We start from the raw sequence: 23,708 nt of genomic DNA on the forward strand, positions 1-23,708 counted from the left end.
AAATACTGGGGACACTGGTGGAGGAAAGCAGAAGCTGGAGAAGAGATTGGTGTTTGAATATTATATGCCCGAATCTCAATCATGAGTAATTCACAGTAGTTGAATTAAAATTTTATTGTGCATATACATATAAAGAAAATGAATCCTAAAGTGTTTGCTTATCAGACTCAACAAAAATAAGTTATCAAACTTTAAGTAACCCTTCTTAGATTATACCAAAATGGAAGTTAATGAATTAGTACTATACATTCCAAAGTGATCATTAGTATAACAAGTTTGTACTTATAAATAATGCTATATGTCTATCATTAAAACTGTACTTTCATCTATTATGTGAGTGAGATATAACTAGTGTTGTGTTAGATCTGTAGATGAAATTTCTGCTACTATTGTGAGAGCATTTCAGCCTCTGCAAATATTCTATGAATACAGTGCGTAGTGGTACAAGCAATGTCATTAAAATCAGGCTTTAAATTATAAAGTAACATAAGCTCATATGCTTTTGATAATGTCCTACATAAAATGCTCTAATATGTCTAGTATTATAGCAAAGTGAGATGATATGTTTTGGGAAAAATCCTGTGGAGGATGGAGAAAACAAAAGACAAATGTTCCTGAGGAAAAAAGTATAAACAGATGGGCTATGTAACGAATCCTAAAGAAAGTAAATGCTAATGCTTTAGAGAAAGATAGTAGGAACTTGTTGTATCTTGTGTGTGTACATATACACTATAGCATTTTCCCAGTCTGTGATGGTATGTGCAGTTTCTGAGTAGTAAATTAAAATAATGTGTACATATTTAAAAATAATTTGCACCATTCCTATTATCTCTGACATGCTAAAAGGCCCTCCCGTTGATCGTCGATTTGCTCGAGCGGGCCCAGTAATGTCTCCATTGGAGACTTTGTTGTTACTGTGTTTGGCATATCAAATACTCTCGGTAGCTTGCCGGGCTCTCCGAGAGGGGTGGAGGAATCGAACTTGGGTCGGCCATGTTGGCCGCTTGTTGAGAACTACCAGTAGTGATCCCTCATAACAGAGCCAGAAATAATTTCTAAGCACAGCAGAGTGTGGACCACAGCAAAAGGAGTGGGGAGAGGAGGGAAGGCAAGGGGAGAGGAGGGGAGGGGAGGGTATAGGTGAAGAGAGCAGGGGAGGAGAGAAGGAAGAAGGGAGGGGAGGGGAGATTAAGGGAGAGGAGAGGAGAGGAGAGGAGAGGAGAGGAGAGGAGAGGAGAGGAGAGGAGAGGAGAGGAGAGGAGAGGAGAGGAGAGGAGAGGAGAGGAGAGGAGAGGAAAGGAAAGAGAGGAGAGGAGGGAGAGGGGAGGGGAAGAGAGGAGAGGACAGGAGGGGAGGGGAGAGGGGGAGAGGGGAGGGGAAAGAGGAGAAGAAAGATATCTCTTCCTTTGCAACAGGACCATAAGAGTGTCTGCATATCACTTCCAACACAGTAGGAGGCATCAAAGTGGAGGGGAATTAATACTAGGTGTTCGAGTAGGAATTAGACTGTAGAACCCTTAGAGGAAGGTGTAGAGCACACTTTGATGGCAAAAAATGATGAAAACCTAAAGAAAAATTCTATTTGTTCTCCTTCAAGTACTTCTTGTCACATCACATACAGAGAAATAAATAAATCATACGTGATTTTATCTTTCCAGTACACTTTCTTCTATCATAAATTTCATTGATATTATTGCAATTTTTGTAATGAGTCCTCAGTGTAGGAGTTAGTTTAACAATATATGATATAAATATGATATTAAATTAAAAACATGATGTCTTTAGCTTAGAGTTGTTGAACTTCTGTAGGTTGACTTTAAATCAAATGACAACTTACTCATTTTTTATTAATTAAAAATAAATGACATATATATGAAAGTAATAGCATTTCATATTTTAGAAGAGACATTCTATATTCTCTGAATAAGTTGCCATAACATTTTCTAAAAGAAATTCAATAAGATAAAAAGTTTTTGTATGTTACCTTATTACAACAACTTTTGCTTAATTGTTAAATATGGGTTGGATTTAAAAAGACTTCCTAGTGTCTAACTAAAAGGTAACATTTTTAATTTTTTTATTTGTAGGAAAATGATAATAAAACATATTCCATAATTGAATTATTTTGTACATTTGGCAAAAATGAAACTATAAAAATTATTCACAGAAATTGACATTACATTAAAAAACATATCCTAACTTTCACCCATATAAATCAATTTACAAAAGCAGAAGTAAAGTTTAACTATACTCTTGCAATATGTGTTGTCATTTCCCTGAACTTTTTATTATTACCATTTATTTGCTGCAATTCAGTTCAGGAAGAACAATGTCTGCTTACTAATAGTTGAACAGTTTCACATTCTGGTATTAATTTATTTTTAATTAATATTATTATGTCAGTTTTCAGAAATTTAGAAATATGTGCTGTTAGCAATACCAATAACCCTAAAGAACTGAATTTAATAGAAGCCGTTGTGCAAAAATTGCAAAAGGAGTATTCACCCTATAATCATAAAATGTCCATGTCACTTCTGTTCATGGTAATTAATTAAAGGAAGTGTTGCTATTATGTGCAAACAGAGAATCTGAGAAACTTAGAAAGCTTATAGGTTTCCAAGTGAAATTAAGTCAATCTGGCCATGGGCAATCAAATGTAATGAAATCAATTGTCAGTGCTAAGCTTGCAAAAAATGTGAAGTTTGAGGACAGAGTAAATGTATCTTGATTAGATTTTCAATAGGGTAATATCTAAATGGGAGAACGGAGTAAAGAGGAAATATGACTTTGGAGCTAATGGTACTGCTGTTCAGTTTTAGTTTTTGCCAGCACATTTGTAACTGTGCTTATTTAACTTGATTTTATCAGTAAAACCCCAATACTATGCAAATAGTACTTGGGTGTGACTTTTAATGAAACATTAAACTTCATGTGTAGTTAATGTCCTCGTATGTTTATTTTGTTTGAAATGGAGATTGTTTAATAAAATGGCTGATAATGTATCTTGTAGGTCCACAGTTATGTGAATCTGTGTGGGAATATATTACTGTATATCTTCCACACAATTCTTTATCTCCAACCACAGTGGACAAGGATCATATTACTGTGTGTTCATTATTTGATCACTTGAAAATACTCAGGAGTTGTTATAAACTACTAAAATGAAACAAAATAAACAATCAGAAGGTTTTCTAATTATTATGTCTCATCTGTCAAATAAGGTCAAAACACATGAAAAAAGTAAGTTGAGGAGATTTAGAATGCAAGTAAGAAATCTTGAGTATGGGCAATTTACATTAAAATTCATGTACAAATGATTATAAAAGTATAGATTTGTAAGAGAGCCTAAAGGACTTTGCATATGAGAGGCTTGGATTTGAAACCAAGAAATACATGCTTTCCTGATGTCCACTAGGATTGATTCCTAAGCCTTGATCTTGAAGTGGTCTCCAAGGACCACCATATGAGATCCCAAACAAAACCATAAAATTAGATATGGGCCTGAGATCTGATCCTCATTCAGTTTCTGTTGAGCACCTCCAGAAGTTATTCCTGAGCATAAAGTCAAAAGTAAACTGAGTACTGCCAGTTGTAGTCCTCAAACTAGGCCCCCACACCTAAATAAAGTGTTTTGGAAAACTATGACTATTTCTCAATAAACTAGAAATTGAGTTTCCATACCACCCAGCAATACTACTCTATGGGAATATACCCCAGGGGTGAAAAAATACAAAGCAAAACTTCCATCTGCACTTCTCTGTTCATTTCAGTACTCTTCACAATAGTCTGAATCTGGAAACAGTTTGAGTTCCGAATAACAAATGACTGGTTAAAGAAACTATGGCACATCTTCTCAATGGAATACAATGCAGTCACGAAAACTAAAGTCATGAAATTTGCTTATAAATGGAGGGCCATGGAGAGTATCATGCTGAGTGAAATGAGTCAGAAAGAGAGGGTCAGATATAGAATGGTTGCACTTATTGTAGGATATAAAAATCATAGTATGATACTAATAAGGAAACAAGGGTCAGGAAGATTGGTCCACATTTGGAAGTCCGCCTTTAGTGCTGGAGGAGAAGGCAGTTGGAATAGAAAAGGGGCCTCTATGACAATGATAGTTGGAAATGATCACCCTGGACAAGAATTGCATCTGAAAGTAGGTAAAAGAATAATCAGGATGGATGTTTGAACATTGTATGACTAAAACCCAACCATGAATAGCTTTTCAACTGTTTATTTCTTGGCGATTCAATAAAAAGAAGACATTATTTCATAAATTCTATGTGATCAAGTAACATTCTTCTAGAGCTCTCTAAATAATTCTTAAAGCAATGTTTAAGTGGAATTAAATTAATTTCAAAGAGATAGCACAGAGTGAATGGCCGATTTTTACATAACAAACCTGCTGGCACTAGAAACAGAAAAGGACTTCATTAGTGTTGGAATTGTTTGCAGTAATTAATCTTGAGAATGGCATTATATCGGCATGCATGAATTGACTCTCAAAATAAATCTAGGAAGTAATCTCTCCAATACCATAAGGGGCATATTAAAGAAAGTTTAACATATCAAAATAGTAAAAATAATTCATAGAAGAAAAAAACTGTATCATAGAACAAAATTAATCGGAAACGTGGAAAATAATGGCTAATTTTTCATTTTGTTGTCTATGCATATTTTCTTTTAAAATATTTTAAGGACAATTAAAAGAAACTTCCATAAAACTTTAATTTTTTAAAAAAATCTGTGATTTACAGTTATTGTAAGTAGTTATTTAGAGTTACTGATTAAATTAATGAAATAAGGAATGTTATTTAATTAAAGAATCATGATTTACAAAATTATTGATAGTTTATTCTCAGGCATACAATATTCCAAAACCAGTCCCACCACCAACTTCAGATTCCATTGACCAGTATTCCCAGGCTCATTATCACACCCAACCTCTGACCCTTCCCTGACCAGCCACTTTGACAGCATATTACAAAGTTCGGCAGTTGTAGTTTAGATATCATATTTTCATTGTTGTTGTGTCTGTTTTGGATATATAGCTATACCACTCTTCTGCATCACCAGTAGCACTAAGACATCTGACTCTGTTCCTGCATTACACATTTTTTTACTTACATAGAGATATATAAATGTATTCTTTGATTCTGAGCATCTTAAATAATAAGTAATATTATATGCATTCCTTAGGAAATTGCTTGGCCTTTTAGGGGGTGGTTGTGGTGGTGCTGGGGATTGAACCCAGGCACTCACACCTGCAGACATGTGCTTACTGCTGAACCATGGCCCAGGACAATATGTAATTATTTGGATAGATTCATTTGGTAACCTATATTTTAGTTCTGGTCATATTTTACACATTCATCTAGGTATAAATAAAGAACATATTTTTTTCAAAACCAATTTATCTCATCAGGTGATGTGGTTTTTTTTGCACTCTGCCTACCCGGGTTTGATCCCTGGCAATCCATATGGACTGCTGAGCGCACAGCCAGGAGCAAGCCGAAAGCATTGCGGGATGTGACCTAAAAATAAACAAACAAACCAAAAAAAAAATAACCAGATTATCTAATATGTAAATCTGCTAGTATTTTCATATTGACATCGTGCTTCCACTTTATTTTTTCATGAATTGACAGTGGTAACTTTATCATTTACATTGCTTAAGTGTTGTTCTTAAAGGTAAGATTATGTGCTTTTCCATTAGTATCACATGTATTGACAATATTGTTTAACATAATGTCACATTAAAAAAGTTATTTTAAACCCATATTAATGGACCATTTATTGACAATATTAACCACAAAAACAGGGCAATTTGATTTGTAATTTTAAACAAAAATACTCTTGCTTTTTGAAAAATTTCAAAAACCTTATTAAAATACGGGGAAAGATAATGAACAGGTGCTTCTTGGAGAAAGACAGACAGATGGCCAATAGGCACAGAAAAAATAATCATCATCACTTATCATCAGGGAAATACAAATCAGGATGACAATTAGATATCATATCACACCAGTGAGAATAGAACATATCAAAGTACGTGGGAATAATATGTTGGTGGTGAAAAAACAATTCTCAACCACTGCTGATGTAAACGTTGTCTTGTTCAATCCTTTAAAAAACAGTATAGGGAGTCTCAGTAAACTAAGAATGAAGGTGCCATAAGACCCAGAAATTCCACTTCTGGGTATCTACTTCCAGGACATGCACATAATTATTCACTGAAGCATTTAGTACAATACCTAATATATGTAATTAATCTATGTTTTCAATGACAGATGAATATATTATGAATACATGATATACGTACACAACAGAATACATGGTAGCTGCAAGAAACGATGAAATTATGCAATATTTTTGGGACTGGGAAAAGGGACTGGGAGATATCATGTTGAGTGAAGTAAGTCAGAAGGACAAACATAGCATGATCTTACTTATGCAGTAAAAGTGAGATGCCTAAATCATTCTTTACTCCAGAATATAGAGAAGATAGGGATAGAGAAGGAAAGAAATTGAAGGTGCAAAGAAAGAAGATGAGGAAGGGAAATGAGGGAGAAGAGGTCAAGGACCTCAGGTACATCAGTTTTGTGGAGGTGTGGTACAGCTAAGTTTCCAAACCACAGAGTCAACGACACTGAAAATTAGATCCAAACTATAATAGACAATCTTTAAAATGTACCTGTAAAGATGGAAGGTTGGGGAAGTAGGAGGGAATTGGGCACACTGGTGAAGGGAAGTTGACATTGCTGAAGGGATTGGTGCTAGAACATTATATGCCTAAACCTTAACTATCAATAACTTATAAAAACCTTTTAAAATAAAATATCATTTAAAAATTTCATCTCAGTCCTTTCAAACATATATAAAACTCTTCAATGTCGAGTCAACAAATCTGACAAAACCTTTAAAACTACTTTTATTGAAAGCAAATATTAAATATGCTCTTACCTAAGCACAATTTGATATAAATTATTTTCATAATTTCTTTAAATAAAAACTAATTAAATGCAGAATGAATCTATTTTTGCTTATACCACCTAATAGATCTCCCATGAATAAGACACCTGTTGTTTATTAAGTAATTTTGGGATTGCTTGTATGTTTGGATTTAGGAGAGCTATTACTATGTGATCTAAGTGTATAATGAAATTAAGCAAATGGCAATCATTTTGGAGTATAGTTTTAAAGGATAATTAAAAGTACAATCTACTGGTTGTATGTTTGTCTTATCTCTAAATTCCAAAGTTACGCTTGCATTTCACTTAAATAAGGGAACAATCAGTCTCAGAGCTCCGTGGTGGGAAATGGGCACTGGTGGACGGATGGGTATTTGATCATTGTATAATTGAAACACAAGCACAAAAATTTGTAAGTCTACAACTGTACCTCATGATGTCTAACTAATAATAATTAAAAATAAATAAATAAATTTAAAAAAAGATAAACCCGATCTGGGGCTGGAGAGATAACACAGCAGGTAGGGCGTTTGCCTTGCACGCGGCTGACGGGTTCGATTCCCAGCATCCCATATGGTCCCCTGAGCACCGCCAGGAGTGACTCCTGAGTGCAGAGCCAGGAGTAACCCCTGTGCATCGCCAGATGTGAACCAAAAAAAGCAAAAAAAAAAAAAAAACCAACAAAAAAGATAAACAAGATCTACATTTGGTTTATCAGTAATTCATAAGGAATCAGATGTTTCTGTCATCCATACCTTGGCATATGTGGAGACAGCCTTAAATAGTGGTACCCAACAACGTTGGAGTCTTCTTTAATAAATTTAACTGTAGCACATTGATTAAATACTGAGTTCCATTAAAATTTACTTCTCTCACACACACTGAGTACTTAAGTTGAGGGAAGACAGCAGGTGAGTGAGAAGAATACAGGTGAGAAACAGGAAAATGTTCATTCAATGTTCCAAAAGTGAATATTTCCGTTTTTCAAAGTTAATGCATTACTTATACATATTCAACTGCAACATAATCAGATGCACCAGAAGATCATTGAGCTCTGTCACACTGTTGATTTTGTAAAGTAAAAAAACAAAGCTGTATAAATTATTTTCTAAAATTTCTGAAGCTGGTGACCTTCTGATTAACCCAGCTATCATTTTTTGATCTCATACCATTTTCATGGGCTGGAGTGATAGCAGAGCGGGTAGGGCGTTTGCCTTGCGAGCTTCTGACCTGAGTTCGATTCCTCTACCCCTCTCGAAGAGCCTGGCAAGCTACTGAGAGTATCTCTTCCGCACAGCAAAGCCTGGCAAGCTACCCATTATGTACAGTAACAACAAGTCTCACAATTTGTTGTGAGACGTTACTGGTGCCTACTCGAGCAAATCGATGAACGGGAGGAAAATGCTACAGTGCTATCATTTTAATGTAGATTTAGTTATCATAAAGAAAAAAGGTATTGATTGAGCTTCCAGAATGCAACATATCTCTGCAGCTATCTTCCTCTTTTATTCAAGTGAGACATGTTTTTCTTTAAAAATGAAAATAAATGTAACCTACATGCAAATGGCCATGAAACATCACTAGAACCACACTGAAAAAAGCTCCAGAGTCAAAATCAATTTTTTACTTTTAGTTATTTTTGCAGTCCAGAAAAACTATAAGAAAATGCCATGCATTTTCTTTGGTACTGATTAAAAAATGTTTAAAACACTCGAGTCATTTATGGAACTCTTTTAAGCTGAAATTAAGTTATATTCATTTTAATATTTAATCAACTTAAAAAAATAATTTAAGATAAGCATCCAGGCATATAAGTTTTTTATGACAATTATTATCTTTAATTAAAATATTTACAGGGCCTGTGTGGTTTGATGGGCTGGAGCGATAGCACAGCGGTAGGGCGTTTGCCTTGCACGCAGTGAACATGGCCGACCTGAGTTGGATTCCTCCGCCCCTCTCGGAGAGCCCGGCAAGCTACAGAGAGAATCTCGCTAGAACGGCAGAGCCTGACAAGCTACCCATGATGTATTCAATATGCCAAACACAGTAACAACAAAGTCTCCAATGGAGACATTACTGGGCCCACTTGAGCAAATCGATGAACAATGGGAGGACAGTGACAGTGACAGTGACAGTGTGTTTTGATATTTTAAAGTAAATTTAGTGGTATATTTAGTAACATTTTGTAATTATTGTATTACAAATATGTAACACATGCAATATTCAATATACACAAAAAATATTTTTTCTCTTATAATAACTCATTTGACATATTTCGAATGTAATGTTGTATGGAAAAAATGAAATTATAATCATTATTTCAGTGCTTAGAAAATTTGGCTTATTGTGAGCACTGGAACCACCTTCCTGTAGAAAGATGGGACTCTGTGGCAGAAGCAAGATTTTTAAAACTGGGAAGAAAAACTGTAGCGGGAACACATGCATCTGGTAACCATGGTGACCAACCCTGATCAGCATCGCTAATGTACGGCTCCTCCAACACTCACGGCAGACCAGCGGTGGTTGTGGTTTCTTGAGAACCCAACATATCACATTTAATTCCCCCTTTCAAATCCCATAATACCTACATATTCATCTTGGACTCATGCTAAACCATATTAGCAAGGCTAACCCAAACATATTAGCCCAATAGTCCATTAGCCCCAACTTCAATCAACATTTCCCCCAAACTCACACAAAAAATAATGGTGAGCACAAGAAAAAATACAACATTAATCAAAAGTAAGAGTAAATTCAGGCCAAATAACACATTCCCCGAAATAGCACAAAAACTTCAACTCAATTACAAGGAACACCAAAGAGAAGGGAGTATCCTTAATGGGGAAAGAAGAGTCCACCACTCAGAGCTCCCCCAGAGTCCTCCCTAGCAGTGAGATCTGGAGATGCTGATGGTGTATTGGAAATTGAACAGCTAGATAGTGAACAGTGGGTTAGAAAGGAACTCAAAGAGGATGTCAAAAGATTCCTGAAAACTAATGAGATTGCAGACACAAGCTAGTAGAACTTGTGGGATACAGCAAAAGTAGTGTTAAGAGGAAAATATGGCTTTTCAGGCATACATCAGGAAGGAAAAAAAGGTACACATAAATAATTTGACATCACGGCTTCAGATCCTGGAAAATGACCAAAAAAAGGAGTCCAGACCAGGAAGGAGGAAGAAAATAACAATACAAAAGATCAATGAAACCAAGAGCTGGTTCTTTTTATTATTGAATCACTATGAAATACACGGTTACAAAGTTGTTTGTGATTGTGTTTCAGTTATAAGATGCTTCAATAGCCATCCAGTCATCAGTTACATTTCCCACCATCATGTCCCCAGTTTCGCTGCAGCCACCAACCCCATCGCTCAACACCACCCCAGTTTGCCCCTAAGGTAGGCACTCATTTTTTTCTTTCACTCTCTCTTTCCTTCTGAAACTATGGTTTTCAGTACAGTTACTGACAAGTCATAATGTATATCCATTTACCTTCTCTCAGCACGATATTTGTGTCCAGAATAATCATTACCAACTACAAAACAATAAAATATGATATTAGTATCCATAAACAGCAGAGAAAAGGGCCAGAAGAACTTGTCCACTGTTTGAAGCTTTCCACAAATAGAGTGGGGCAGTTACAATAGAAAAGGGACTACTATGACTAGAACTGGCTCTCTGAGAAAAACAAACAAGATAGATAAACCACTAGCAAGACTCACAAATAGATAGAACCCTAATAAACCAAATCAGAAATGGAAGAGCATATATCACAACAGAAACTACAGACATTTAAAGAATCATCAGAGTTTACTTTGATAACCTTTATGCCATGAAACAAGAGAATATGAAAGAAATGGATAAATTTCTAGATTTCTATAACTTCTCATGACTGAAGCAAGGGTATTTGGAATGCATGAATAGACCTATCAGTATTGAGGAAACTAAATGGAAATCAAAAGTATTCCCAAAAACAAATGCCCCGAACCAGATGGATTCATGACTGAATTATTCCAAACCTTTAAAGCGAAACTATTGCCAACACTTTTTGAGTTTTTCCAAGAAACTGAAGAAAGAGAAACATTCCTAAATGTTTCTGTGTGTCAAATATCATTCTGATACCAAAAGCAGATGGAGACACCAGAAAAACAGAGAATTACAGTACTATATTCCAAATGAATAGCGATGCAAAGAATCCCAACAAAATTCTAGAAAACAGAATCCAACAACTCATCAAAAAGATCACACAACATGATCAAGTAGGATTCGTTCAGAGAATACAAGGCTGCTTTAACATCAGCACATCAATCAACATAATACACCATATCAATAAAAGAAAAGATAAAAAAATAGGCTCATATAAATAGACTCAGAGACAGCATTTGACATGATCCAACACAATATCATGATGAAAGCTTTCAACAAAATGGGAGTTCAAGGAACACTCCTCAATGTAGTCAAAGATGTCTACCACAAGTGCAGAGCAAGCATTATTCTCAATGGGCAAAAACTAAAATCCTTCCCTCTAAGATCAGACACAAGACAAGGTTACCCACACTTACCATTACTATTCAATATAGTATGAGAAGTACTTTTCACAGCAGTTAAGCAAGAAAAAAGATAACAAGGGTATCCAGATAGGAAAGAAAGAAGTCAAGCTGTTATTTTTTGCTGATGATATGATGATAAGAAAATCCTAAAGACTGTACAAAAGGGTCCTAGAAACAATAGGCTAGAATAGGAAAGCAGCAGGCTACAAAATCAATAGCCACAGCTCATGGCTTTCCGTTATAGAAATAATTAAAGAGAAGAAAACAATATTAGAAAAATGACCACATTCAAAAATGTGCAACAGAAAATCAAATACCACAGAATCCACTTAAATAAAGTGGTGAAGCACCTATTCACAGATAACTACAAAATACTACTCTAAGAAATAAAAGAGAACATGAGAAAATGGAAAAACATTACCTGCTCATGAATGGGGAGGATTAATTTTGTCAAAATGGCAATACTTCCCAAAGCATTATAGAAATTCAATGCAATGCCTACTATAAGGATACACATGCCCTTTTTTTCAAAGAAATAGATAAAAAACTCCGAAGACTTATGTGGAAAAATTAGCCCCCACGAATAGCTAAAGCAATTCTGGGGGAAAGAGGGTAGAATGCATCATCTTGTCCAACTTCAAACTGTACTACAAACCGGTAGTTAAAACATCATGGTATTGGAATAAAGATAGAGTGGCACATTATTCAAATAGACTTGAATATCCTAAATCATACTTCCAAATATAAGATTATTTAATTTTTGATAAAGGAGAAAGAAATGTGAAGTAAGGAAAGGCTCTTAAAAAGTGGTGCTGGGAAAATTGGGCTGATACATATAAAAATTAAATCAGACCTTTATCTACCATCATGTACAAAATTTAAAAAAATTAATAAAAGACATCAACATCAGACCTGAATCCCATAATGTACTTGGAGGAAAACATAAGCAGAACCCTCCATGACATTGAAGTTAAAGTAAGTCATCTTCAACAATGAAACATCACTGACAAAACAAGTAGAAACAGTGATAAACAAATGGAACGACATTAAACAAAGAAGCCTCTTACCAAGATACAAAAACAACCCAGGGAAAAGAAAAAATTGTTTACCCAATACTCATCTGATCACTGTATCACTGTCATCACTGTCATCCCGTTGATCATGGTTTACTCGAGCAGGTGCAAGTAACGTCTTTATTCCTCCCAGCTCTGAGATTTTAGCAGTCTTTTCTTACTCATCTTTTCCCAACAAAGTTGGGAAAAGCCCATATAATAAGGGGTAAGTATCCAATATATATAAGGCACCGGTATAAGTTTACAAGGATAAAGCATCCAACCCCATCAAATAATGGGAAGAAGAAATGAACATAAACTTCTTCAAAGAAGAAACTGAAGTGGCCATGGGGCACATGAAAAATTCTCTACATCATTAAGGGAGATGTGATTCAAAACAACAATGAGATACCATCTAACACCACAGAGACTGGCACACACACAAAAGAACAAGATCAACCACTGCTAGTGTGTATGGGGGGAGAAACGAACCCTCATTCATTGTTGGTATGAATGTTAACAGGAAAAGCCTTTTTGGAAAACAATATGGGCATTCCTTAAAAAAAAAACCTAGAAATTGAGCTCCCATTTGTTTCAGCAATAGCATTTATCGACATATACCCTGTGAGTCCCTTGGAGGAGGGTGGGTTGAGTTTCCCTCCCCACCCCGAGCAGAGCTCTGGCAGCTGAAGACCTCCGGTTCCAGCCACAGCCATGCTTAAGACCACTCTTCACACGTTCAGACGAGACACATGCATGAAGGAACCGGCAGAGGAACCCAAGTGTGTGGGACCCGGGGCATAGATCTCCAAGCCTGCTCGGACTGGGACGGGGACCTCCTCCACCCAGATCCCTCATTTTCCAGGCGTTACACCCACCAACTGCCCCCAGTGCCGTGTAATTCCATCAACGGCCAAGACTCAGAGACTAAAAAACTCTGCTCCCAGAAGTGCACCGCCACATTTGCGGCCGCACGACACTTTTTTTTTTTAAATCTAGGTCTTACTCTGGAGTACCTGGCAGGCTACCAAAAGTATCCTGCCCACACGGCAGAGTCTGGCAAACTCCCCGTGGCGTATTCAATATGCCAAAAACCAGTAACAATGATGGGTCTCATTCTCCTGACCCTGAAAGAGCTTTGAATGTGGCACTTTTTAAAATCTCAGGGCTAGGACGAAGGAGACGTTACTGGGGCCTGCTCAAGGCAATCAATGACCAACAGGATGACAGTAATACAGTGATACCCTGTGGGCACAGAAACACATAATAGAAATGCCATCTGCGCTTCTATATTCCTTGCAATCCTATCCACATTAACCAGAATCTGGAAACAATCTGAGTGCCCAAGAACGGATTACTGGACAATCAGCTAATCAGTGGCTGAATAAATAGCAGTACTCCTACATTAAAAAAAGATGGATTACTGGATAAATATATTATAATACATCTACACAAAGAAATACTACGTAGGTATTAGGAAAAATGAAGCCATAAAATTTGCTTATAAATGAATGGACAGGGAAATTATCATACTGTGTGAAATGAGTCAGAAGGAGAAATACAGGCGTAGAATGAATGCACTCATTTTGGGGATAAGAATATACATAGTATGAGACTATAATCCGAGGACAGAAGAAACATTCTCCAGGAGGAATAGTCCAAGGTTTGAAGTTTGATACAGTGTTTGTGGGGTGGGCAGAGGGCTTTTAGGATAAGGGAATATCCATAATGATAATAATAGGAATGATCACTGATCACTCTAGACAAGAACTGAGTGATGAAATTAGGTAAATATATATATATATGGCTGGAGCGATAGCACAGCGGTAGGGCGTTCGCCTTACAAGCGGCCAACATGGCTGACCCGAGTTCGATTCCTCCGCCCCTCTCGGAGAGCCCGGCAAGCTACTGAGAGTATTCGATATGCCAGACACAGTAACAACAAAGTCTCCAGTGGAGACGTTACTGGGCCCGCTCGAGCAAATCGACGATCAACGGGAGGGCCTTTACCTTTACCTTATATATATATGATAACTTTTCAGTGCCTGCATTTTAAACCATAATGATGCCCAAAAAGAAAGAGAGAGAGAGAGAGAGAGAAAGAAAGATGCCTTCCATAGAGGCAGGTGGGGGCATAGTACAGGAAGGAAACCAGTGACAATGGTGATGGGAAATGTTCATTGATGAAGGGACTGATGATGGAACATTGCATGACTATAAGTCAATCATGAATTACTTTGTACTGTGTATCTCAAAGTAATTCAATAAAAAGTTTAAAAAAGAAAAAAAAGAAAAAAACCTTTTTGATCCAGAAAAAAATAAAAATTGGCTTTTCAAATTTTGTTTATAAAATAAACAAGTAAATAAATTGAATATTAACTTAAATTGTTATTTTCTCTGTCACTTTGTTAAATAAAAATGTAGTAAGAGTTCATATAGCTTTCTACTTCTCATGTATTCACAATGTATTCACTATGCATTTTTTAAATGTCTAATGAATAACTATGCATATTTAACTGATAATATATTGCATTTTTAAAATATGTATAAGTTTCCTTATGTGTATGTTTATTTAATCTTAAAGCGACACTGAGATTTTATATTCTCTTGTAAAGATTTAATCTTATTTCTTTATTTTGAAGGGAATCAAAGTAGAATCCCTATCCCTGGTTCATATATAATGCAGTTGTAGATATACTGTTTTCTGACTGTACCTTCCATGGCAGTAGTATCATGAGGAATCCCAGTGCTTTCTACATCAACATTTTGAATCCCGGTATCTGAAATAAGTGACAATCAACATTAAAATACAATTCAAGGTTTTCTGACAATTTAAAGACCACTGTTTTGATGCTTTAAATCATACAAGGCACTAAGTGGTATTTAAAAAAATATTTATTGAATCACCATGAGATAGCACATTACAAAATTGCTACGCAGTATTTTAAGAATATATACTGGAGAATATCTCTTATAAACTGCAGCTGAGTTCTGCAACTATATCTCTGAGTATATAGAAAATGTTCCTTTATGTCTTCCATTCTCTAGAGAAAATACAAAGTTAAATTTTGTCCTACAAAATTTCACTATGACAATCAGATAATAATCTATGACTGTTAAATGAGGGACATATGTTCAATAAATAAGGGGACTTATCAAAACTGTATTGTATATATTCTATTTAGGATTTGAAAATGATATTCTCTCTATGCTAAGCACAAATGAAAACCAAAATAAATGCAGTTTGTGGAATAAAAGACAAAAAATGCAGTTTGTGACCTTATGTAATACTGGCTCCAACAACAGAGAGATGGATAAATTTTTTAAAGAGAGGGCCCAGAGCAATAGAACAGTGCATAAGGTGCTTGCCTTGTATGGAGCACTATGGGTTTAATCCCTTGCACTGTGTATAGTTCCTCAAACCCTTTACTGCAGGATGTGAAACCAAAACCAAAACAGAAATTTTAAAAAGCGGAAAAGAAATAGAGAGATAAACTTTAAAATTTTAATTTTGTAATCTAAAATTTGTCAACGTCCACAAAGCACACTTTAAAACAGACATTTTTGTTCATATATATTGGGACTCCATTAAATTATGTGATAACCGATGCTACTGAAAATGAACAGATTACCAAAGTCAAAAAATCAATGTGAAAATAAAATTATTTTAATTCAAGGAACTCATTATGCTATGGAAACACCTTGTGTACATTTATTAGAGAAAATTGAGCTAGAGTGGAATTCATTTCCTCTTTTGTTTTTATATATATAAATAGAGAGGGAGGGAGAGATGTTAACCTTCTTGACAAATTGAAGCCAGCAGAATCATATAATGAGCCACCACAATTTATCCTATTGTTGGTTCAAATCATAATTTTAAGAAATTTATGAGCTATACTGCTATTTCCCGCTGTCTAAAACATGGAATTACATGTGGTACAATTTTATTGTCATGTATTTGATGCCTGAGCTGAGATTAAACAATGTTATGGATTTGACTAAAAAATTTTTAAGAAAAGTTTTTTTGTTAATACTGAGATTCCATGACAAGAGCAACTCTTGACTTAAGATCTCTGAGGATTTATCCACAACATTATTTTTCCACAAGATTTTCCTTTCTTCACCAAATGTGCATACTTCAATGTCGACACAATATGCATTAAAGGACCCCCATATCTTATATCTTCTTAAAATGGTGTACATAAAATATCAGCATACTTTAACATAAATGACAAAATACACTTAGGTTATCAGCATTAATACATGTGTTACAAAATTAAGCAGGATTTTCTATCATTATCTTATTTAAATAGCTGAATATTGGAATGATTTTGGAAGATTTGATTAATGACATATAGCCCTTCCTTTCTTCCTTTCTCCCTCCCTCCCTTCTTTCCTTCCTCCTTCCTTCCTTCCTTCCTTCCTTCCTTCCTTCCTTCCTTCCTTCACATTAACCTTCCTTTTCTTTCATTTTTAAATTTGTGGTTTGATTTATATGCTTAGGATGTGAAATTCAAAATCAGATATTACCATCCAAAATGCTCAGGCTGCTGTCAGCAGTTGTGTTTTGCTTAAGTACTTGTTCAACTTGCTCCCTGCGTTTTGATTCAAATTCCAAAGCTTCTAGCAGTTTTCTCTTGGCTCTTTTCTCTTTCTTCAGGCGCTTTTGCATAGTATCTAAAATTTAAAAAGGGAAATTATTTGCAAAGACTTCGTCAGTGAAACACGTTTACCACGTCTGATGAACTGTGAAATATAGATTATAAATATGAAGAGACAATATATCTGATGCAGATAAATGTATCATTAGATACTTTTGGTTCCATTTCACATTAGAGTCATCTAAATAGTGTTTAGTCATTTGACAAGATTTTGCTTTTACCTTTCTAATATTTTTGTCCTAATATTTTTGTCCTTCCAAAGCATTTGTATGGAACAGTAATAGTGGTAGAGAATCACTTTCTAATTTGACTATGTGCTCTTAGTGATATTAAATATTGTATAAATATCTAAATTTTATTCATCAAATAATTGCTATCCATATGTCTTTATACAAAAAATTATAAAGTATCAGCTAGTTTGAAAAATATGTTCTTTAAGTAAGTCTGTGATTATTTTGGGGGGCCATACACAATAGCACTCAGGACTTTATTCCTAGTCTGTGCTCAGGGATCATTTCTAGTGGGCTGGTGGGGATATATGTGGTGCAGTAGATCAAATCTGGGTTGAATACATGCAAGGAAAACACACAACGCACTGTATTGTCACTCTGGCCCCTCTTTAGTAAGTTTTGACCTATTTTAAAACTTATTTTTCTCTGAGATCTGAGGAATTCTGTATATATATAACATTAATAAATTATTATATTTTATTTAGAAATATTATTAGAACACATTGCCAAAACATGGATATGACATTATGCATTTATGACCTTAACATACAAAGTCATGAAACTTTCACCACCACCAAATTGTCCATGACTCTCCACCACTGTTCTTATGTCATTCTATTTGCCTCTTCTTTCCATCCCAAGACCCTACTATCATTGCTTGGTTAATTTGTTGAGTCACACCTCTGGTACTCAGAGCTTACTCCTAGTAATACACCAGATAGTATCCTTGTCATGTACAAAAATGCCTCAGGTTGGATCCTGGTAACCCATATAATCCTCAACACTTCCCAGGAATGGTATCAGAGTGCTGACTCAGGAATAAACCCTGACAACTATTAGGTGTGGCAAAAACACAAGTAAAAAAATCCCTAAACAGTTTCTCCCCTTGTTTCATTTCTCTGTATGCTATGGATAAGGAAGGTCATTAGGTATTTGTTTCTCTTCATCTGGTTTCATTTATGTAATATCGTCCAGTTTCATCAAAATTGTAGCAAACTGCAAGATTTTATCTTTCATTACATCTTCATAGTATTCCACAACTTCTTTATTCATTCATCTCCCATTGAACATTTTGATTGATTTTATTTTCTGGATACTTTGCTTAGCACTGCAGTGAACATAGGTGTGCATATTTGATATTTCAAGTTAATGTTTTGTGTTTTTAGTAGGTAATAAGAAGTGGAATCACTGGGTTCTAGTCTGAGTCTTCTTAGAAATATTTATACTGTTTTTCACTGAGGCTGTACCCAACAACATTCTTACCAAGTAAATTAGGGTTCATTGATAAACTGTTGACATTATTAATCGTATATGAATATTGTATATCATATTATTAATATTATCATAGTATGATCTTATTTAATGATAGAGGATAACCATTCAAGACACATTAAGCAAACTCATAAGTTATGTAAAAATTTCAATATGCTAAGGGTATTCAAAATTTTTATAAAATATTTTAATAGTAAAAATAATGACATTAGGTAGCAGGGCAAGATGACTGAATAGGGAGAATCTATGGTTTTATCCTCCAGAAATAACAGAGTATCTACATAATTTTTTATTATGAAACTTACCTGAAATCCTGACAAGAAAGCTCCTACAGCAAGGGACAAAAGGAAAGCATTCAGAGAGACACTCTCACCAAGAAAGAAACCCCAAAGTAGGGCAGCAAAATATAATCAGCAAGATATTTTGCAACACCAGGTACCTCAAGGTATTGATACTAATCTAACAATAAAAAAGGGAGGCAGGAGAATTTAGAGAATAAATTTGGATTGAATTTCAAGTCGATGCCACTATGGCAACCTCTCACAATCTTGCTGACATCTGTACTGGTGAATACCATATTGTACCTCACAATCAATAGTAACTGTCCTTGATGGCAGATCCTTTAGAATGCCACCCACCACAAAAAATACTCCAACTTTCTGGAAGCAAAAACAATTCTCAATTAGTTTCCTGTAAAAGACAAACTGACCCAGTTCCTGCAAATTCACATCTGAACTATAGCAAAAATTGGATCCTTGCTGATAGAAAGCACATATAAATACTTCTAAATCTAAATACTTCTAAATCATAACCATATTCCCTTGACTACCTACAGCCAGCTAGATTTGATTACCTGCAAGCTCTGAACTGCATGTTCAGTGTCCAGTTAAGACTCAAGTACAATCCTACTTTTAAAGTAAGAGAGGCATCAAGTTCCCAGACACCATGCAGCTCTATGTGATTACAGTAGCCAAACGGAAAGAAGATTGTGAAATTTCATTTGAAGGCACAGAAGAAAATAGCCAAGAAATTTTAAAAAATATAGAGAATTCTAAGTAAAAGCAGCAAGTGAAAAAGGTAAGTGTCACATATAAGAAAAGCCTTGGAAGACCACAAGCAACCTTCTCAGTAGAAACTCTATAGGCCATAAAGGACTTGAAAGATATATACAAATCACCGAATGGGAAAAATCCAAAGATAACTATTCTATCTTGATTTGTTATAAGTCAAGATATTTAGAAACTAATGGCTTCTCTATAGTTTAGGGAATTTATTTCCACTAAGCCTTCAGAATATTAAGGGATTTATATAAAAGTAAAATTAGTTCTTTTTATTTGTTTTTATTTAAAATAAAAGATGTGCATGCTTTTTATACTAGAAGCCCTGATTTGAGCAGTAGCACTGCCACATGGTGTACGAAGCAGGCTGATAAGAGTAACCGCTAAGCATCTGAGAAAGAAAGAAAAAAGAAAGAAAAAGGAAGGAAGGAAGGAAGGAAGGAAGGAAGGAAGGAAGGAAGGAAAAGAAAGAGACAGAGATACTGAAGGAGAGGGGAGAGATGAAGGGAAGGAGAATGGGAGGGAAGGAAGGAAACCCTGGGAATAGTAAGTTACCTAATTAAAAATCATAAACTGTGGGATAAAACGAGAGCAATAATAGGAACTTCTAGATCAAATTCAATGCTTATTATCTTTAAATTGAAAAGGGAATATAAACATAATAACTTAAATGTAAGCCCCACGACAATTCCATATAACTATTAAAAGAAACAAACAATAAAAATGGATGACCATCAGATATCTAAGTGTAGTGGATGAGAATAAGAGAAGTGCAATACAGAGACATACTACATTAAAACCTAGACTGCACACAGAAAAGGGCAACAAATTATTGTATATAAAATTCTAGTCAGCGAACTGGATTTGTCATCAAAAGAATAGATCCAGAAACAAAATTCAGTCTTTTTCAGTCTGTAGAGAACCCCCACTTTAGTACTAAAATATGTAGGCTCAGAAGAAAAAGTACAGAAATATAAAATACAAGCACATAAGGAAGGCATAGTCATGATTACGTAGGGAAGAAAATTACTTAGTTAAAAATGGTAAGTTCTAACAATTCTTTAAAAAAGACTTGCTATCCATACTCCTCAAGTTCTTCTAAAAGATTGAAGAAAGAGCATTCCTTCCAAACAGATTTCTATGAAGCTAACTTTACACCAATACCCAAAGCTGTTGTAGATAACACTAAAATTAATTTCAAGCCAATTTTACTATAAACATCAATGCGATAATGCACAATAAAAGTTTAGAAAACCAAATCCAACAACTTATGAAAGGTTCATTCATCATGATTACATGGTAATCATACCAGACATGCAAGCGTGTTTCAACATATGAAAATCAATCTAATGTACTATATCAACAAAAGAAAAGATAAAAAACATGATTTTATTGACCAATGCAGATAAGGAATTTGAAAATCTACAACACTCATTCATAGAAAACTTCTTTCAACAAAAGAGGTATAGAGGGAAAATTCTTCAAGATATATGCACACCTCTGTTCATTTTGACACTTAGTACAATAGCCAGACTGTAGAAACAACCCAGGTGTCTAATGATAAGAGTGAATAATGAAGTTGTAGCATAATATACAATCAATGCTACGAAGTCACAATGATGATATTATGAACTTGGCTGCAAATTGCATGCACCTGGAGCATCACATGTTAAATCAAAAGAACAAGGACAAATGCCAGCTGTTCTCACTAATTTGTGATATATAGAAAAACACGGCAAGGTAATAGTATGTACCAAACATTGGAAAACCCTTGGTCCTTGACTAAAAAAATGAAAAGAAGAAAACATAGGGGAGAAGCAAAAACAATAAGAAAACATAGGGGAGAAGCAAAAACAATGTGATGTGGATATAAAACAGGGGCAAGGATCATGGGATTTGGAATCTTTCGTGGTGTGTAGATGAGGTATCTGATACATCTAAATCACTAGATATATTTAAAACATTGCTGTAAATATGGGACTCAAACTTCAACAATTAAACCATGTCTTTCAAGAAGACAGGCTGTGGGATGAGAGGGCACAGCTTTGTAAATCACAGTTATTAATTTTTTTAAAAAATTAAACTTACTTTTGTTTTGAAGCTCAACTGTAAGCTGTCTCTCAAGATTTTCTCTAATTTCTCTTTCTCTGAAGAGCTCCATTCGTAGTTCCTTCTTTTCTTGCTGAAACTGCTTCTCCTGGATACGAGTGTTATCCAAAGCCACTTTCAATAGACCCTGTTGAAGCATACCAGATGACAAAAAGTTCATTCTATTTGTTTGATATCTCAAACATGAAAAAATTATGTAGTTAGTCATGCCTTATATTACATTTAGTTTACATATAGTAATATTGCATACCTGAACATTCATCAACAGTGTCTCCACAGAGGAAAAATTATCAGCATATATGAATGGTCCAGGGAACCCTTGAGGCAAGGCCTGCCCAGAAGTCAACTGGATGTTCTCCAAATGTGACCTCATCATTGGAACATTAACAGGCACTTCTGGAAAAAATTGTTAGAATAATCACATATTAGCAGCTCAGATCCTCGATATTCTTTTCTTTAACTTCTAATGAAATCTTATAAAGATCTTGTTCAGAAAACTAAATGATAATGGGAACAGAGATCTCGATCATCTCAAGGGTTATTGTGCATGCTTTTTATGTGGAATATCCTTGTTTGATCACTGGTATCACATGGTCTCCTAATTATCTCTGGGTGCAGCCCTGGATTCTCAAACCACCAAATGTGGCCACGGAGACTCTGGAGCACTGCAGCATTGCCTCAAAAATCCCTTATACTATTGACCACAAATAGCATCTGATTATTTCACCCTTGCACTCTAATGTAGTCCTGATTAGCTAAGAATCACCATGAGCTCCTGGATTCCTGAGCACCAATTTGGAGATTCCCACAATAAATTAAATTAAAATTAATGATGGAAAATTGATAATTGGGAAGTATGCCTATTTATCAATTGTCTCTGATTTCACAAGATAAAATTAGAAAAGAATCAATGAAATTTAACTACATTTCTGCTTAAAGATCGTGTAATTTGGAAAAGCAATCTTATTTCATGCTTAAGAATGTCTATAAAGAATTTTATCAATTTTGCACTATAGCACTGTACCACTGTCCTCCCTTTGTTCATTGATTTGCTTGAGTGGGCACCAGTAACATCTCACAACAAATTGTGAGACTTGTTACTGTTTTTGGCATGTTGGATACATCACAGGTAGCTTGCTAGGATTTGGGTGGAGGCGAGACACTCTCAGTAGCTTGACGGGCTCTTCAAAAGGGGTGGAGGAATGAACCCAAGTCGGCTGCGTGCTAGACAAACACCCTACCCGCTCCAGCTCATCCATTTTGCAATTCATAAAATTTCTTTTTCATTTTTCTCCTTAAATGTATGTAAGTCTATTAATTCATTAATAAGTATCCATTCCTTTTATGTTATAGTGAGATGCAATTTCACATAAATAAGATCATAGAGTCTGTGTCCAGTTTCTATCATTTAGCATGACTTTTTGATGTTCATTCATGTTATGCTAAGTTTCTTCTGTTTCATTGCATAAAAACATTCCGTTGAATACATACATTGCTCTTTGTTTAAGAATTTATTGGCTTTGTATTAATGCCAGTACTTCTTTTATTATGAACAATATTACTCCTGAAGTAAATATCACCTATGAAGTTAAAACACAAGTTGTATCTTTGTCCATTTCAAATATTATCTTCTCCCACATTCTCATCACATAAGCAAGATTCTCTATTAAATAGACACCAATACAATTTTTTTACTGATAGATTAGTTAAGACTGTCTTACATATAGGAATCAACTCTTATCTTCTGAAGTCAAACAATTTGACTTTTCCTAAACTATGTTTGTGAATATTTTATGTATATAC

The 23,708-nt window shown here is 35.1% G+C and overlaps 1 protein-coding gene across 1 annotated transcript in view; it reads right to left on the bottom strand.

Annotated features, from left to right (window-relative positions):
* Positions 1-23,708, bottom strand: part of DACH2 (dachshund family transcription factor 2) — a 443,417-nt gene that overhangs the window by 24,845 nt on the left and 394,864 nt on the right. The window contains exons 7-11 of the mRNA XM_056124136.1: positions 22,156-22,301; positions 21,885-22,032; positions 17,106-17,252; positions 15,290-15,355; positions 5,459-5,537 (exon numbers count right to left, since the gene is read on the bottom strand). Coding sequence (XP_055980111.1) covers positions 5,459-5,537; positions 15,290-15,355; positions 17,106-17,252; positions 21,885-22,032; positions 22,156-22,301 — 586 coding nt within the window. The remainder of the gene's footprint in view (positions 1-5,458; positions 5,538-15,289; positions 15,356-17,105; positions 17,253-21,884; positions 22,033-22,155; positions 22,302-23,708) is intronic.

Source organism: Sorex fumeus, unplaced genomic scaffold, assembly GCF_029834395.1.
Source record: "Sorex fumeus unplaced genomic scaffold, SorFum_2.1 ptg000050l, whole genome shotgun sequence".
NCBI lineage: Eukaryota > Metazoa > Chordata > Mammalia > Eulipotyphla > Soricidae > Sorex > Sorex fumeus.